Genomic DNA, 18,320 nt, shown 5'->3' on the forward strand with positions numbered 1-18,320 from the left:
ATGCAAATCAATGTATCTCCAACAACTCCGTGGAGGTGAAGAGATTTATGGGAGCTGCAGAGATAATCATCGTTATCTTTGTGTGAAGAAGATAAAACTGGTTCAGGAGATCTACACAGTAGACTATTACATTATTTGAAAAGTGTTTATTAACCTTACACAGTTAAATAGAAAATAGTGTCTGGATCTGATCTAAGAAGAGTTAGGATTTAAAACACTTGAGAGGGAAACAATGAACAGCTGTGCCCGTGGTGGGCTTAGGAGAGTTTTCAGTTGTGTCCACATGTGATTCAAACCTGCATGCTGCTGGGGTGAGCTCCTCGGTCAGAAACTCCTGCTTTGAGTTGCTCAGATGGGGAACCAGAATTTCTTGGAAGAAATCCTCTTCTACAGCAGCAGTGCTATATTTCAAAATGTAAGTCTCATTAAATTCTTTCTGATATAAAGCAAAGCAAATTGTGAGTACAATAATTAGAAGCACAGTAACCAGCACAAGCTGCTTTTCTCCATTAAAGTGTCAAATTCAATCCTCAATGTGAAAACAAAGCAAAATATAATTTTAGTGAAATGTTTGGGGAATAAAAGAAGAAATATTTTTGTTTGCAGACTCTTTAGAAACAAATAAGCATTAGCTCTGTCAAATACTGAATTATAGGTGAATTCAGTCTAAATTATGTGAACTACACATTCATTGAAATTTGCCTAAAAAGGCTTACTGTAAAACTAATGCTGTGAAAAAGCTCTTCCTTTCAAACCGTGTAAAGCTCCTGAACACTTTTTGTAGGTGGCTGCACATGTTTTGAATGCATTCTAGTAATGCCTAACACCTTCCAAAGTACCTTTCAGGCACTGAAATTCATATTCAGCACATCTGTGTTCCTACAAGACTTACATTAATAATCAGATTGGTTAACTATACTTTTTTTTTAAAGATTGATTTTAATGTTTTAATCGATTTGAGGCAGATAAACTCAGTTGTGTGTAAAATCTTATTTATTTGGAGACAAAAGGGAATTGAGTTTTGATAGAAAAAAATAGACCTACCTTCCAGAGAAGAAAAGTCCTTAGACTCTACTTTTTATGGCATATTCAGCATATTTAGAAATTCATCATTTTGGTCAGCATTACTCATTGGATATGGAATTTACTCTATTTTAGTGCATTTTGGATCCAGGATTGCAATTACAAGCATTGAAAAGTATTGTAGGTACAAGGATAGTTTGTATTAGTTATTTTTCTTTCATCAATCCATTTCATCAATTGACTTTTCCTAGCTAGTAATTACTTCAAAGAGCTGCATATAAATGCACACCATAGAAACTCATTAATTTTCAGTAATTTTGGAAATGCACATGAGGAATAGATGAAGTCTGAAAATCTGTGCTATTGTCCCATGCTGGATTCATTTATAAGGAGAACTGTAGCTCTTTGCATATGCACTGCACCTAGAATTTGTGAAATTAAGAGAAAAAGGGAGAACGGTTTCTAGAAGTGCAGATGGTTTTGGGGAACACTCAAAATTAAGAAACTTATAAAAGCTCAGGCACAAAGATGGGTGAAAATCAAGTAGCTGACACCCCCAAAATATTAATGAAGTTCTAATTACAAACAGGGTAAAAGAAAGTCTTGTGATCTTGTTAGTTGACTGCTGTGAAATGTGTGCATCATATTCCAAACTTTATTTTTTGGTGGGTTTTTAAAATCAATTATTTATTTTAAATATTTTGTTTTATCTGCTGCACTACAGATTTCGTACCTAGCTTCCCATTGAATTTGTTTTGAGCACCTCCTGTGTTACTGGTTTTGTTACACATGCCCTGATCTGGAGCCAAACTCTGCTGCCCTGAATGCTTTTCCATTATTGTTACTTTGTCTGCTTTTACTGTACCAGGTTCTCATGCAAATCAGAGGTTTGGTTTAGCTGTGGAGCTTGAGCACAGCCTTTTTTAGCTCATGTGTGTGTTTTAGTAGAAATTTTAGGAGTTATTCATGATATGACACTTTTCCTAGTTAAATTCCTAGTGGGAATGATAAGGAAATCTGCTTTTGGTCCCTCTGATAATTTATGTTATTTAGCAAAGTGAGGATTAGCCTGGTTCTACATAGATAAGTAGACTTATCCCTAGACTTATCTAATTTCTGGAATTTTTAGGAAGTATGGACAAATCTCTCTATAGAAAGAAATAACTTTTGAAAGCATTCTGATTCATTAAACAAAATCTAATTAACTGATATGTCACAATTTCATGTCGAATTAAAATTTTTAAGTCACATATATTTGAAGTCCTGATCTGACCATCTGTCTGGTGATGCACTTGCACTGTATCAGAACTAACATTAGTGCAGTCTAAATGGAGGCATGGCACTATGGACCAGTCTGTATTTCCTTCTTATCACTCAAAACTCAATTTCTAAATGGGACATTTCCTAATTCTGTACTCTTGATTATTGGAAAATATTCCAGCAGCCTCATGTAAGTTTTTTATACTGACTGTAAAAAAACATTTCAGGTGGATAAATGACTTAAAGAAAGGCATCTTATCTATGATTTTTCACCTGTGCAAAAGAGGAGAAACATTGCTTGTTCAGGTTAGAATTTCTAAGCCGCTTTCAAAATTTAAGCCAGCCACTTAGAAAACTGAGGATTCCATCAAGATATCATGGAATTATATAGATTTCCTTGAACATATTTCTAGTAAATGAGATATAAGTAGTTTATTTTATGTATAAGAATCACTCTTTTCAGTTAAACGTTATTCCACTTCCATAAATTCAGTTGCAATTGAGGTCATTACAGGTCTTTCTCTTGAGGAGTTGCCCCAAGCATTGAGATCTGTGTATTTTAGAATCTCTCCTTTGCAGATCTTCTAATATATAAATGTTATCATCAATTCAAAATTGTAGAGATAACCCGAATCTGTAAGCTACTCTTAAGAAAGTTATTTCTTTTCCTTTTAGCCTTTTTTTTTTCATTTTATTATTTTAGTTCAAGACTATGCTATCAGGGTACTTTAAAAAAGTGTTGAAAATTGAAGCTGCAAGTTGATCAGAAGCTGAAAACTAATACTAAATAATTAAAAAAATATATATTATATGAACAAGGGTTCATGCAAACTGCTTTGTCCTTCACAATATTTTTATGAGAATGATAAAAGCGACTTAATGCTAAACTAAATAAATAGCATGTTTTTTTATTTAAGAGAATACCCACTGCAGAAGTTCAAGCAAAGGAATTTATAAGGTGTGTTTGTGTAACAGATCTTAAAACTTACTTTTCAGTCAAAATTGTGAAGCTGGTCAGTCTTACTAATCGCTGAAGCTTGATTTCTGTTCCCAGTAGTTAACTCTTGGTGTGCTTGCTCAGTCTAGGGATTGTCTTTTTTTTTTGTCTTGCATCTCAGGAAATTGGAATGAAACTGGACAGCTGAGTGATGTAAATGGAAATAATGTGCTCTTATGATAGCTGAAATAAAAAATAATGATTCATGTATCTTTAATGCTGTTAGGATTAAAACCAATATTAGTGGCTTAAACACAAGCTCAGTTTTATGTTTGTTGTTTTACTTCGCTTTTTTCTCCACTCTAATTGAGAAAATAGTTGTTTTCTTTTTCTGGTTGCAATTCCAGATGCTTCTCAAAGCACAGAACTCGTCTGTAGGAAGCTGGCTGGTTCAGGGAGTGCTTTTTCCTGGAGGAGTAGGAATTACTGATGGACGATGTGTTTGCTCCTGCTGCCTAATGCACTGCACTGTGTGTCTTTTATATCTTATATCACCTGATTTTCTGTGTTAGTGCAAGGAGGAATGAGCCTTGTCAGGGGTTGCTGTCCTGCATGGAATCTCCATGGGAGTGCTGGAAGAAATGTCACTTCAAGTGGCTTTGGGTATGCCACTGACCAAACACCCAAACAGACACTTCTCAGTCCTGCTCTTTTTTGGATAGGAGACTCTTTTTGGGAAGTGTGAGGGAGCACCACTTCCCCGTGCCCATGGACTGAGCTCACAGATCCACCCTTCTGGGAGCTGCTTGTCACAGTCTCCATCACTGTTTGTGCAGAACCAGCCTTTGAAGAGCAATGTGTGTCTATCAGTAACAATGGCATCAAGGAAGAGATTTCTTTTCTCTTCTTTACCTTTTATTTTTTATTTTAATAATTCATGAAAGTTTTCATGCAAGTTAGAATTTACTGAGGTAATTTGGGCAACTGAATTAATTGGTAATGGTATATAGATCATTTTACTCTAGGTCACTGTGTGTCTTGATATTGACCTAAAATTACAATCTGATGGCTCTTAATGTATATGAAAACATTTGTCAGATATCTTTTCAGTTCTGTTCGCTAGTAAATTAGGTTACAGCTGTTCATAGTTTATTGATTTCAGTTCAGGATAATAAAGCATTTATAGTATTTGTTTCAGTTTCCTTCCTGCTCTGAGAGGCACAGATACAGGAGACTCTTTTTCCCACTGCCTGTGTGGGAGAATGACCTATTGCACCAAGGGAAGCTTTAAACAGCACGGCTGCTGCACTTTGCTCTCCTCTACCTCAATAACTTTTGTATTAAAATAGGAGATTGCAGTGCTTTCTTTGGGGAAGAGAAGCAACTCTTCAAAGGGTGGAGCATTAGGAAAATCCCTGGTGGAAGGTGCAGTAGGATGTTACTTAGAGCACACTTTGTTCAGGGGACTGAGGTGCAGCTGTGACTAGTCCCAGAGCCAGATGTGTGTGAGGTGAGTTCATGAGCTTGGAAATACAGTGTGAAATTCAGGATGGCCCAGCACGGATGGGAATTCACTTGGGTCACAAATGGGGAAGTTACAAAGAAGGTGGTTAATTAGGACACTTTATTGACTCTGCACACCTCAACAACTACCAATCTTAATTCACATAATAGATACCAGTGAATGTATTCCTTCCTTCACAGTTTCTGCTGGCCAACTGTTCTTTCTGTAGTCCCAGGCCTAGTAGCTCATGTTCTCCACATCCCTGCTTTGACTTAAATACAACAGAAAGGAAACATTAGCTGCATCCATCAGCCCAGCTGAGACAAAATGCCAGTTGATTTTAGCCTATATTGATCGGCTAAAATCAGTGAACCTTTTGAAGTTAGGCAGACAAGATTGTACAGGAAGAGAAAACAGCACTGACTTCTGTGGTGTTGTGGGTTCACACCTACTGTCTGTCATACTCAGCAATGTAAATAGAAATCGAAGGATTCTGTTGGTAAGTCAATATAACAATTTTTGATTTTTTTTTAAAATTCTGTTTTACAAAAATCTTTCGATTTCCAGACAGAATAATGTACCATATGCCTGTGTATCACACACAGATCTCAAGTTGGTCATTGGCCATGTATCTGTAGGATAGGCCCAGATGAATGCTGTGCTTCCTGGGCCTCCAAGCAAAAGATAAAATCTACAGTGAAAAGAGAGTAGGCCTTTATTGATTTACATGACACAGGAATGTGGCTCTGCCTTGTGGAGAGGTGAGTGTTAGAGGTTACAATTCCTTCTCATGTGTTTCCTTTAGATTTATGATAGTGTCATCACAACATATGGCAGAGTTGTTTTCTTCTGGGTTTGTTTTCACATTTTTAAGGGACTGTTTCAAAGTCAACACTGTCAAGTGACATGTTTGGAAACGTATGAGCTTGCAGTATTGTCTTGGGAATTGTGATAGAGCTTGTGCTTCTTACTTTTGTTAAATTGTGCTTTTTAGTTCCTGTGTGTTTTCTTCACTCTAGAACTCTATTCCCTCAAATGTCTGTATGAAACTGAAGAAGGAATAAAGCCCATTCGTTTTTCCCTGACACACCACACACACACACACACACACACACACACACACACACACACACACACACACACACACACACACACACTGGTGTGTCCTCAGTGTGAGTGTAGCAGGACCCCACTGCAGTGGTGTCTGCTCCTCTGCAGGCTGCACGTGTGTGCAGACAGAATGCAGCCTCTGCCTTATTGTGCTCTTCAAGTTTGAAGTTCAGCTTTAAACCTGCAAGCTTAGATGACTTTTTGCTTTAAAAACCTCTGACTTTTTAAGCCTGCATGCTCAGCTTACAAAGCTTGCCTTGTGTGTTTACTTTACAGGCTTGTTTCCAACATAAATAGTTCTTTTGGTTCTTCTGACTTTTTAATGGTTATGGAACTTTTCCTAAATTAAGAACATCATAGTCACAGACCATTGAGTCTGGAAAGGACCTCTGGAGCTCACCTAATCCAAGTGTCAGTGTTGAACTGAGACTGGGGTTGCTAAGCGTTTTGTGTAGTTGAGTCTTGAAAATGAGCAAAATTCCCCAGCCCCTGCAGCAACCTCTCTAGTGCATATTTGTCCCCAGAGTGATTTTTACTCCATTTCTGTTCAGAACTTCCTGGACCTCAGTTTGCACTGGTGGTTTCTTACTCTTCTTTACTTGCCCTGAGTAAAGCCCCATCTCCCTCTTCTCCATGGCCTCACAGGAGCAGCAAGGCCACTGCTGGCCATTTCTGCAATTAAACAAGTCCAGTTCCTTCATCTCTCCACGTAGATCCCTTGAGACAGTCCCTTGAGTCCCTTGAGACACTGGTATCCTTCCCTGGACTTGCTCCAATTCATGAACATCTTGTTTTGTGGGAGGAGAACTTGGTGCAGCATTATTGCCATCTGTAAAGTACTGCTAAAAATAATGGTACTAAGAAATCATTTACCTGGGTAGGTAATACAGGATTGGAACAAAGAGAGCGTTTTAAGGCTTGTGTTTAACTTACAAGTTGGTTCTGACCATAGGGAATTCTGGTTTCACAAGGTAAATTTTGTTAAACTGCGTTATTAATTTTGTTCTCTGTACTCAATGTCTAATCCTTAGAAAAAGAATCAACTAAGCTTTGGACCTCTGGTTAATTTTCTGTTTTGAAAAACAAAGCTATAAACTTGTTCAAACTGTGCAATATCTTTGGAGAATAAGCAGTTTTAAAACACTGTCAGTTTCATATGCTGTGGATGGAGAACAGGATGTCTGTATAGCCGCACAGATACAATAAATACTTAGTTTTAAATCAAGTGTGATTTAAATCTTCATTGAAGTGATAAATTTTATTTTGCAAGAGTCAGTGATACAACTGAATGTGGTAGGTGAAACAGAATTTGCTTTAAATTTGCTTTAAGTGCTTCTTGCCAAGTTCCCTTAGGTTTGATTCCTTGTCACAGAGTGCTGATGCTTTTGCCTGGGAAGTTTGACCATGGAATTGAAGAACGTGGGGATCTCTGTGCTGGATGCACGGCAATCCAGGCAGCAGATGGCAAAATTGTGGGGGCTGGCTTTAATGCAGGGAGCTTAGACTTGTGAAGAAATTAGACATTGCAGCTCGGTTATTGTTCAGTCTGTGAAAGGGCAACAGAAAGAAAGGACCACAAGTGGATTTTGCAAAGATTCCATGCACTTTTAAGAGCATTTTAAAACTTGTTTCTCCTTTCTGACTGTTCTTGCTTGGTGAAACTCTCGGCACAGATGGTGAATGGGAGATGGTTGTTGGCATTTCTCCTGTGGTAGCTTATCTGAGATATCCCCACGTGAGCTCCCCTGTTCTGGGCTGGTGCAGCTTTAGCCCTTGCTGTCCTCAGCTGCCTTCAGGCAACCCCTGCGGGGTGTTGGATGAAGATCTCACACCGGGCTGAGGAGCCAGGATGGGCTTGTCTGTGACAACTCAGCCCTGTGAGCAGTGACTGCTGGCAGGGGGACATGGAGGAAACCCCTTATCCACCTGCCAATGCCAGGCTTTCCTTGGAGACACCCACAGCTAGAAAGAAGATAGGGAGCAGAACGATGGTCCTGTGTAAAATCTGCAGGAGGAAGCTGCAGTATGAGAGTTAATATTGAGTACATGTTCTGTCCTGAATGATTAGTAGATAACAGAAGATAATGTCTGCTGAAGCCTGTGGCCTTTTCTCCAGAGAGATTTTCCTCCGGAGGGGTTGGGGCCTTTTTCTTCATGATTTGAGATGGAACAGAGGATGTAGTGATGTCTGCACAGTGACTGTACAATATTATGAGATGTTTGCTGCTTTTTGTATCTTGGATTAGGTGTTTTTCTAGAAGTGTATATTTCTTGACTGAGGTTACTTAAAAAATTCTATTAATCAAGGTAACTGTCTGTGTCCTCTTCTGCTATGGTAATGTGAGTAAATTAGGTGTGTAAACCTTGCACTGCATATTTGGATGGACCAGCTTTCAGGGTGGCAAGGTCTCAGTTCCATACCTGATGACCCATTGATGTGTGGAATCTGGAAATTCACTTCAGACATTTTGAGTTACAGCTGGTCATTTTTTTATAATGGTTGCATTAATTATATCCATCACTGCAAGGTTTAATTAATTTCTATAAAGCAATTAATTTTCCTCTGTTGAAAGATGGAGCAACACTTGTTAGCTGAGAATCTTCCAGTGTAGCTTTCTTACTGTGTTATGCAAAGTTTCATTTCTGGCTGGGGCAATCTAGAATTTAAAACATTCAGCAAATACTTGTATGGAGGCTGTTGAGATACTGTGTTATCCATTTTGTGTGCCTTATCACGATGTTCTGTTGTTTTCCATTCCTATTTCTTTTTTCTTTTAACTTTTTCTTCGCATACCTTGAACCTTTTAAAACAAAGAATCACTTCAGGAAGCTGTTATTTCTGATAAAATCTGTGTGTTTACAAAGGTGGAGAACTCACAAGAAATAAGGCTACCAGTTTATACAAATAGAAACACTCTTTTTTCCTTTTTTTTTTTCTTTTTTTTTTCCTCTGTGTTTTTCTCTTACACAGAGTATCAGTGATTAGCTGAGTGGACTATTCACATATGTAATTTGGAATAGCTTTATTGAAATTCTGCTAAATACTATTAGGCATTTTAAAATATTGTTGATTTTTCTTACAAGTTTATACATGGAGTCTCTAGTAAAGCCTTCTGCAAAAATACTTTCATAGATTGACACTGCTAGCAGGGAGAAAGCATCTTAAAGCCTTCTGTTAATAAGCAAATGAAAATGTTTAGTATCCAGTTGAGGCAGGAGAGGTTTTGTGGTAGCTGTAAAGAAAGAAAGGGACTGTTTCTTAGACAGAATGAGAGAAAATTATGTAAGTGTAGAGTGAAAAGCAGGTGGTGTTCTTGATTGAAATGATAAGTAAAGTACCTAAACCCATAACTGCTTGCATGATTTCTACATTTGATGAGTTTTAAGAATAGTCTTGTAGGGGTCTGAAAATAGCTAAGAAACTTCTTAAGCAACTTGATCATCACACAGTAGGATGAGATGTGCACAGGAGCTTTGCTGATCTCAGATTCTGGCAGAGTTCCCCTGCACAGTGTATTCATCTGTAAACAAGGAGTGAAAGGCACATTCCTGGTGTTTCTCTCTTGGCTGATCTTGTACCCAGTGGTACAGGTTTTGTTGCTGCCAGCAGGAGTGGGGGTGCCCACTGGGTGTAGAATTAGAGTGTTTTAACATAAGGAAGTGAAAAATAATTAGGAAGGAACTGTCTTAAAATTCTTGGCATTGGACTTGCTTGGGTGCAAGAGAAGTGCAAATCCTTTGATACTACATTTCTCCAACTTGATAGCACAGTCATATATTTAAAATCAAGCTCCTTGAATCTCATATGGAAGAACTGTGCCCAGGAGCTCCCAGAGACAGCTGATGGATTAGCGTGGGTGTGAAGGAAAAGGCTTGTGGATATGGACAGCATTCAAATCCATAACGGATTCTGGGCATAAATAAGGTTTTTGAGAAAGTGAAAAGATAAAGGAGCCTGACAAGGGGACTGTCAGTACACTGGAAAATGCTGGTGAATAATTAAGTGAACTAACGACCAAGTGTTGGTGAAAGCAAAACAGAGGGGGAATGATTGGAGCCCAACTTATGCTCCCAGCAGCTTGATGTCTTGGCTTCATTGCTGGTAAGGTTGAAAATCCCATTAAGTTAATTAAAGACAGCATTTTGCCTTGGATTACAAAGAAAAAGTGCATCACCCATGGACAGTTAAATAAAGCAAGTTGTCACTCCTTGTATGGGCATTTAGATCTGTCTCACTTCTATAAATGTGGATCAGTTTGATCAAGGACTTAATCAAAAATTATTTAGACAATTACTCCCTCTTTCAAAAGTATTCTCTAGTGATAGGGAACTATTATACAGAATCGTTAAAGCATGCTTAATGGCATTGTCTTAATTATACAATGATAAATTATTCTACCTTTCTTCATTAATGGCAGTTTAGCAGTAGATAATATTGTTTGTTCTTTCTAGGCAGTAAAAGAGTAACAGTGTTCTTTAGGCAATTAGTTCTAGCAAACTTAGTCTTTTGAAGTGGCTGGTTTGTATTTGATCTTTAAATAGTTTTTGTGAACATGTTCAGCTATACTAATTTTAAGTAATTATAATAATTTAGGCCTTGGCTTTTTGTGGTGTTTTAGGGTTTGATCTTATTTATTTATTTATTTATTTATTTATTTATTTATTTATTTATTTATTTATTTATTTATTTTAAACCTGACTACATAGAGTGATGGATCTGTGGAGATAACAATTATACTGGGAGCAGGAAACTGAGCACTGGAACTTGGGGTTTCAAATGTGCAGCAAACTCACTTTGTGACCTCAAGTGTGACTCTTATCTTCATGGTGTTTAGCCTTTGTTGTAGAATAAGAATTATAGAGATTTAGCTGTTCAAAAGCCTAATAAGTGTCTGTAAACAACTTTGAGTTAGTAGTAGAAATATGTTATCCCTGGGTAAAATCTCTTTTTTCTTTTTCTGGGGTGGGGGATAGTTAAGGCCTCACCCAGAAAAGAAGGAAGAACACTCTCCAATAGGAAAAACTTTAAAACTTTGCATGGTTTTGCCTCTGTGTATCTGGGAAGAAAAGATGTGATTTCAGCCTCCTCTGTATAACTAACAATGTTCTGCTTAGTACCACTTTGGGGTATAAGCTTTTCACTGAAAAATGAGCTTTTCTCACCTCTGAGTGACTGTGACACAATCTCCTCGTGGTTGCTGTAGCTTCTAGGATGGGAATCAGCAGGATAGTTGATGATCTCTCTTGATGATCAGCAACTGAATTGTGTACTACCCCAATAATCTTTTAATGGATTTCAAGTAATTTTCAAGAAACATGAATTAAATGTGCTCTGTGGGCTATTGAGGCACTAAGTGAATATCATTTGTGAAGTTTGCTATTTCTCATGCTCTAGGAGAGGGAAAAGCACTTGATTTGTAGGAGCTGAACACAAAGATTTGGATGGTTCATGTGTGCCCTGCTCTGCCTCAGACCTGGGACGCTGTAGATGTTTGCTGATAGTGAAATTTTACTGGTGTGGTTTCCAAATCCGTGGTTCTCCCCAGTTTGTGCATAAACTAGAAGCCACATTTAAGAACATTTATGACTTTGTACCTGAATTTGTCTAGCAGCTTTTTCAGCTGGCCCCTGAGAAAGAAACTCTCCACTTAGCCTCGGTGTCAGCTGTGGTTCTGAGGCCCCTCGAGAAGAGGCTGGGCTCACATGCACCACCCTCCTGTGCCCAGTGGAAAGGGGAGGATTTCAGGGACGAGTAAGGGGTTAATTCTTAGCAGTCAGTGAAGGATGGGACACTGTTCAAAAACTGTCTCGTAGCTCCTGGGCTTTCATCGTTCTCGATGGCATGTTATTTTCTTAATGGAATGCTATTTTCATAATAGATTTAAACAGCTCTGGGATTTATAAGAAGTTCCTGGAGTACAGAAATCTCTGAAGATAGTCTAGAAATAAAAACATGTATATTTAAACAGATAAAAATACATATATGGGATAAATATTTGTCTCGGTGCTTGAATTTGTTGTTGTGTGTACTATTTTGACTGCCCTTAGCCTGAAAATACTTCCTAGAGCTTTTATTTATTAAAAGGAAAAAATAAAACTGATTTTGTCTTCAGTAGAGCAGAACAAAGAATGCCTATAAGCATTGTGTGTCTTATATTACTTAACTTGAATCATTCATCACAACTGTTCTGACATAGCTGTTTACCATGTCATACTAAATATATCTAATTTTCAACTTAATATAGAGTGGCTCACTAAAACAAAAATTCAGTATTTGGACAGAAAAAAAAATTAAAAATCCAGAAGAGCCATTTATCAACGAAAAATGAGGCTATACCAAACAGACTCCAAAGTCCAAATGTACTTTGATTTTTGATGCAAATCAAAACCAGCATACTTGCCATCAATATTGCTTCATCTAACAAAGTGCATATTCTGTGCTGAACTTAGCTACAGTATTTAAAATTTCATTTTATTTATTGCCTTTTTTTTAATAGATGGAGGGAGCCAGAAGTAGAAATGTTCTTTTTCATTAATATTAAAATCAGAAATAAATACAACAGTTAAATAACCATTTTAACTTTTTTGCCTGAAAATTTGTACGACACCAAAGCTGAATTGTTGCATTTTCTCATTTCAAAAATAATCTTTGCATAAAATAATGTACAGCATTTGAATCTCTGAATCACAAGCTTATTTCCAATTGCTGTTCCTGAAAAGGAGTCCAGGCTTTTAAGACACCTTACTTTTTTAATGAACCGATTGGTACGTGGTGTGCTACTTTTAAATTTAAAAAGAAAAAAAAAAAAGAGGGGGAAGAAAAAGGGGCTATTTCCAACACTGTCTGCACTATTGTAATGTTTTGATTTAGTTGTGTCGGGTGATTTGAGGGCACAATATAAATGTAAACTTCTTTGTTTCCCCTGAACTTCCAAGTGATTCCTGGGCTCTGTGTGGTGTGAGAGGCAGTTCTAATGGCCCTGTACACTGTAATCATGTCAGGATCATTACAAAATGCAGCAAACAAACCCATGCCTTGAGTTAGAAAAATATATCAATCAACTTTAAATTTACAGAGTTTTAGCATAAGCTTCCTTAAGCCATTAAAATTCATTTTGAGCCCTCCCTCTATGCCTCCTATTGATTTGGCTGTGCTAACACAAAATGAAGTGGTCAGTCTTTTTAAACCCCCTAAACAAAAACCTATTTTTTCATTTCTCTTCTCCTCAGCTTTTTCTTCTCTTATCCTCTCTTCTTTTTTCCCCCTTGCCTCTGTTGTCCTCGTAGGATGTGCAGTGTTTTAATGCCCTTGCACTGCCCACAGTTACACTGAGGCTCTCATTACCACTGCCAAAGTCATGCTCAGGTACACAGTTGCTTTATAGAACCACAATAAGTCTTATATTGGGTGAGTAGTGAGTCAGAAGTGTATTATTGGGGCACATGGGATCTGTGCACATCAACAGCAAATACAGCCCGAGCTGTTTATTGCCTTAGATTGACTGCTTTGGTAGGTCCAGATCAGCTGAGACTCTATTTCTGTAAAACTTGACCAGCCCTTTAGCAGGCCATTATAAATAATAAATATTTTCTGAATAAACACCTTTCTTAGAAAGTTAGACAGAGCTCCTGTGTTTCTGAAATAATTAAACCAAAACTAGATGAGAAAAACAGTTGAAGTCACTTGTTAGTGGTTGTACTGCTCTGCAGTGTAAGTGGGTCAGAATGAGCAGTATTAGTTAAATCCTTTGAAACAAAAGAAATTATTAAATCTGTTACAATTTAGGTCAATTACTCAAAATAAACCATTCACAGAGTGCCCTTGAGACAGGCAAGTCAAGAGTTCTGAACTCAAATTGCATCTCACCATTATTCTCTGAGCAAAGCTATCACGCCTTACCTTTCCAGAAATACAGTACATAAAGATTTCACTGTCTAACTGGAAAGGTGTTTAGCACTGAATTGAATCAATATTTCATCTGTTTAACATAAGCATGAAAAAAAAAAGTAAAGCAGATTTTCTAGGAGTGTTTCACAACTTAATTCACTGTGTTTTAAGCCATGTATGGTGACACTGTTGTCTAAATTTTGGGAATTGTTTGAGCAAGATGCTCTGCAATTGGTTTTTGCCTGGCTGCTTTATGTTCAAAGAAATCCCCAAAGCACGGGTGAGGAGCAGAGAAGTATCTCTGAGAATATTTTGTTGTGTTCAGGTAGATGTATTTAGTCTCAGACGCTTGGGATTTGTCCTCAAGTAATGGAAAAATAAGGAAAACAAAAATTAAAACTAATCTAATAAATATGAAAATGACATTGAACAAAAAATCCAGTTAAAATGTTATCATTTTATCTATAGAATTTGAAGGACCTACTAAAATTAATAAAGTTCAAGAAAATTTTAATAGTCTGGTATCATAAAAATCAAGTTATTCACCAAATTATTCTGATGTCTGATTTTTCTAACAAGATTTTCCTTATGAAAGATCAAAGTAAAGATCTTGGAACATTTCTACAATAATTTTCTTGTGTTAGCAGTTGTAGTTACTGTAGCACAGACATTGTGCCTCATGTTCTGCATGTGCAGATGACTGAGGAATATTTCCAGGCACGATCAGCAATGAAACAGTGTCTTACCATTTCCGTTTTTTTTATTTTTGTATTTTAGGGGAGTTGCACAAAACTCTACAAAAGAATGGTTATTGAAGGAACAATTTCAAAAACTCTTGTGTGCCCGAGAAGATGCTTTAATAAGCTAATGTCCTGGAAATACTCAGAAGTTTTATCTCAGTCACAGTAAATCCTTCTTTTAACTACAGTAACAAGGAATTAAATGTTCTTTCAAAAACAGTAGAAATTAGGCCAAACAGTTTTAAGTTTAGCAATCATAAAAACAAAAAGCTGTTTATTTATCTAAACTGACAGACAATATAGAATTCATATGGAATGACAGGCTTTTGTGTTGAATAGCAGCAAGAGGACTCCCAGAGAGTAATTGGCAGGTTTTGCTCAATGCTGTAGTGTCTGTGTCTGTTTCTGTGTTTATAATTGTGATATGTTGATATCTGAATTTGATGAGAGAGTATTAAAATGGGATCAAAGAGCCAGGCAGTGTTAATCTAAATGATCGTGTATTTCCTGAAACTTCAAGAAACTGTTTGTGCCACCAGTGTTAATATGCTTTTCAGTTAACGTGCTTTCCAGTTTAATCAATATTACAGGACCAAAGAATTGAACTTAAAAATTCAGACTTGGAGGACTCAGCTTAGCTGCTATATGTTCAGAGAGCTGAGAAACAAGAATGTGGATTGAATCTTTCTTTCTCTTTAATCTGAAGTTATACAATGAACCTTGACAGTTTCAAGTGCCAAATGTCTTTGCTTTTGTTTTGGTTTTTCTGTATATGTTGTTTTGTGACTTTTTTTCCCCTCTGAAATGTTAAAAATAAATGAAAAAGAAGAAAAAAGTAAGCATGTTTACAGTTCTTATTCCTCACAGATTGCAGAACACCTGTGGGTGGCTTAAAGCAGCTGTTTCTTGTGGTTACCTACCTTTCTTCTTTAAAATACAGAAAGGAAAAAACCAAAAAACCAGAAACCACAACAAGGCTAAATGTCAAATCTAAATGAAGGGAAGAAACCTTTTCTCTAGGTCACCAGCTCTTCTGGCCAAGTACATTTATTCTCTCTTAGGACCATAATCTGTTTCAAAAAGCAATGATTTAGCCAGTATTTGTGCCAGTGCTGTGACCTCTTCTCCTGCAGGTGCAAACAACTACCACAAAGAAAGGCTTGGCTGCCTTCTGCATGTTTTATCATCTTCTGCTGCAGTTTTTTTCCTTTGGTGGCAGAGGTGGCACAAGGAATCCCTGCTGAAATGCTTTGGTGGCTTAAGCAAAGCTTCTGGCCTGGGCACATTCTGCTGGGTGGGCTTGGCAGAGGGAGCCTGGACTGAGAGAGGACAGGGGCAAAGAAAAGCTCTTCAACTGTCCCAGCTAAATTCACCCAAACCATTCCATCACCTCCATATCCATGTAGAAAGAAGCAAGATGTTTTGTTCCAACTTTTGCTTATTAGCACTTTCGAGTATTTTTTTTATTTGGGAAGATTTAATTTCCAGCAAAAAAAAAATTGTCATGAGGGTTTCTCAGGACTAGCACAGACCTGGGCATACTGTGCCATGAGAGAAAGACATACATACTAATACAACTGAAAATAATTAGTACCCCAGTGGGTAGGATGTTTGTGCTTTTACTATATTTCTTCCTTGCTACACTAGCTTTCATTTTGTAGTTTTTGTATGCTAACAATGCATATATTAAAGTCTATATGCCACAGTAAGGGTGTTCTAATTAAGCAGACTGTAAGAAACTCCATGGTCTGTTGAACAAGAAGAGATTTAGACAGTTTTCAAGAGCTCCAAGTGCTGAGTTGGATAAACTGGTCATCTTAAGGAGCTCATCCAGTCACATTCCGGGGTGCACGAGAGCAGCCAATCCCCAAAGTGTGCTCAGACACTCAACAGCCATGTAGGAATGTCAGGGTTGGGGCAGACCTCTGGAGAGACCTTGTCCACCTTCAGAGCAGGGCCTTGGATTGTTGTTAACCAGGGGCAATAAAATCAGTTGCTGCTGCTTGTGGGCACGTTGTTAGAGGATAATGTACAGCTCTGTAATGCATTAACGCTGAATAGGAATAATCTCCTCTTTGGAACTCTCCTGCATGCTTCAGTCTTAATTGCAAGCCCTCCTGCAGGAAGAATGGAAATAATTAAAGCTGGTTTGAGTCTACTTTTCTTCTGTTGCATAACGGGAACAAATATTGTTCTGTCAGTTCTGTGTTGTTACCAGGGTTCATTAAAAAATCAAAAGATGACAGTGCTTTTGTTTTATCATTATTTTTTCAATTCTTTGATGATACAATAATTTAGATAGAACTCAATAATCTTACAGCATTTAATTTTTTTCTCCCCACCCATTCAGGTCAATTATTTCAATTTCTAGAGGATGTGTCATGTGGGCCTTCCCTTTCTTCTTGATCAGTGCTGCATTGTTCTTCAAGGACAAGTCAGGGAAGGTAGAATATAAAACAAAATGTAGTGGCAGCATTACTTACTCTTTTGTCATCCTTTCATGCTGTTAGGTGGCAGCGACTGGCTCCAAATAGGAGAGTGGCTCTTGTGGCAGCGCCGTGCGTGGCTCAGAAGAATGGACATAAAGGACAGGAGGCACCGCTCGCTGACCCGGGGCCGCTGTGGGAAGCAGTGCCGCTACACGAGCTCCTCGCTGGACAGCGAGGACTGCAGAGTGCCCACCCAGAAGTCCTACAGCTCCAGTGAGACCCTGAAGGCGTATGACCACGACACCAGGATGCACTATGGAAACAGAGTGTCTGACCTGGTGCACAGGGAGTCGGATGAGTTTCCCAGACAAGGTATGTGTAAAGTCGGAACTGGTTTCTTTTACGGTTAAAGCATCTCAGTGCCACGAGGAGTTTTAATGAAAGAGCTCTAGGAGAATGGATATTATCTTACCATTATTTCCACTGCTTTGTGCTAAATTAGAAAGGTCTTTCTTTTCTCAGAGTTCTGGTACTTTTGAAATCCACTTTTGAAATTTGTAAATGAGGCAAACCAAGATTCACTGATCAAAACATCTGATAGACACAAATGCCATGACCCTTAACCAGGGGATGTCTTTTGCACAGATCTTGGGGTTAGCCAAGGTGCTAGCTTGGTATCCTGTTTCCTGGGTTAATTCTGGAAATGATAATGGCATTTTCACCTCAGTGTGTTTCTCTTCAATGCAGAATCTGTACTGAAAAGACACTGTTATGGTAAAAACCTGTATGGCCAACATACATTAATTATTCATCAGGTGCCTTGGAATTCCTTTCCTGTTCTTGACTGCTGTGTAGCTGAACTGTGGGAATGAGAGTGCTGGTTCCTCTGATTTCATTTTGTCACTGCTCACCCTTGACCTCATAAAAACGGAAAGGAGGAAACCCATGTAATTCCTTTTGCAATTGGCTGTAATTGAGCATTCCAGGCTACAACTAATATTTGAAATAACCTGCCTGTATGAACTTGTAAGGTATTTTATTTTACAAAATGGTCCTTGCTATGTCCAATGGATTAATGAATTAAAAATGTAAATGTTTTTACTTGAAAAACCTGTAAATGTGCACTGTACACACAGCTTTATTGTCATTTGGTATTTGCTTGTCTCAAGAACTTGTAAGCCTCTGTGCTGAAACAGTTAATGAACATTGTTTCATAGGAACTATGTTTAATCTCTGGTTTACTTGTCCAAATAAGCAGGTTAAATTGGAATTCAATCAACAATTAGATATGGCATTTGAATTAAAAGCCTTGGTTCAGTTGAAGAATCAGATATGGTTCATACCAGCTAAGGTACAGGCAGGCTTGATGCATAAATGTATAGGTTTTGTGGCCCCTCTCAGTGGAAGGGAAATGATCTGGTACATTATT

At 37.9% G+C, this 18,320-nt stretch overlaps 1 protein-coding gene across 3 annotated transcripts in view; it reads left to right on the top strand.

Moving 5' to 3' along the window:
• The window catches only part of TENM2 (teneurin transmembrane protein 2), a 617,267-nt gene that overhangs the window by 124,998 nt on the left and 473,949 nt on the right, over window positions 1-18,320 (top strand). For all 3 annotated transcript variants that reach the window (XM_088173828.1, XM_088173829.1, XM_088173830.1), the window contains exon 3: window positions 16,973-17,263. In XM_088173828.1, the coding sequence (XP_088029954.1) occupies window positions 17,038-17,263 (226 nt within the window). In that variant the 5' untranslated portion in view covers window positions 16,973-17,037. The remainder of the gene's footprint in view (window positions 1-16,972; window positions 17,264-18,320) is intronic.

The sequence above is a fragment of the Sturnus vulgaris genome, chromosome 15 (genome assembly GCF_052056855.1).
Source record: "Sturnus vulgaris isolate bStuVul1 chromosome 15, bStuVul1.hap1, whole genome shotgun sequence".
NCBI lineage: Eukaryota > Metazoa > Chordata > Aves > Passeriformes > Sturnidae > Sturnus > Sturnus vulgaris.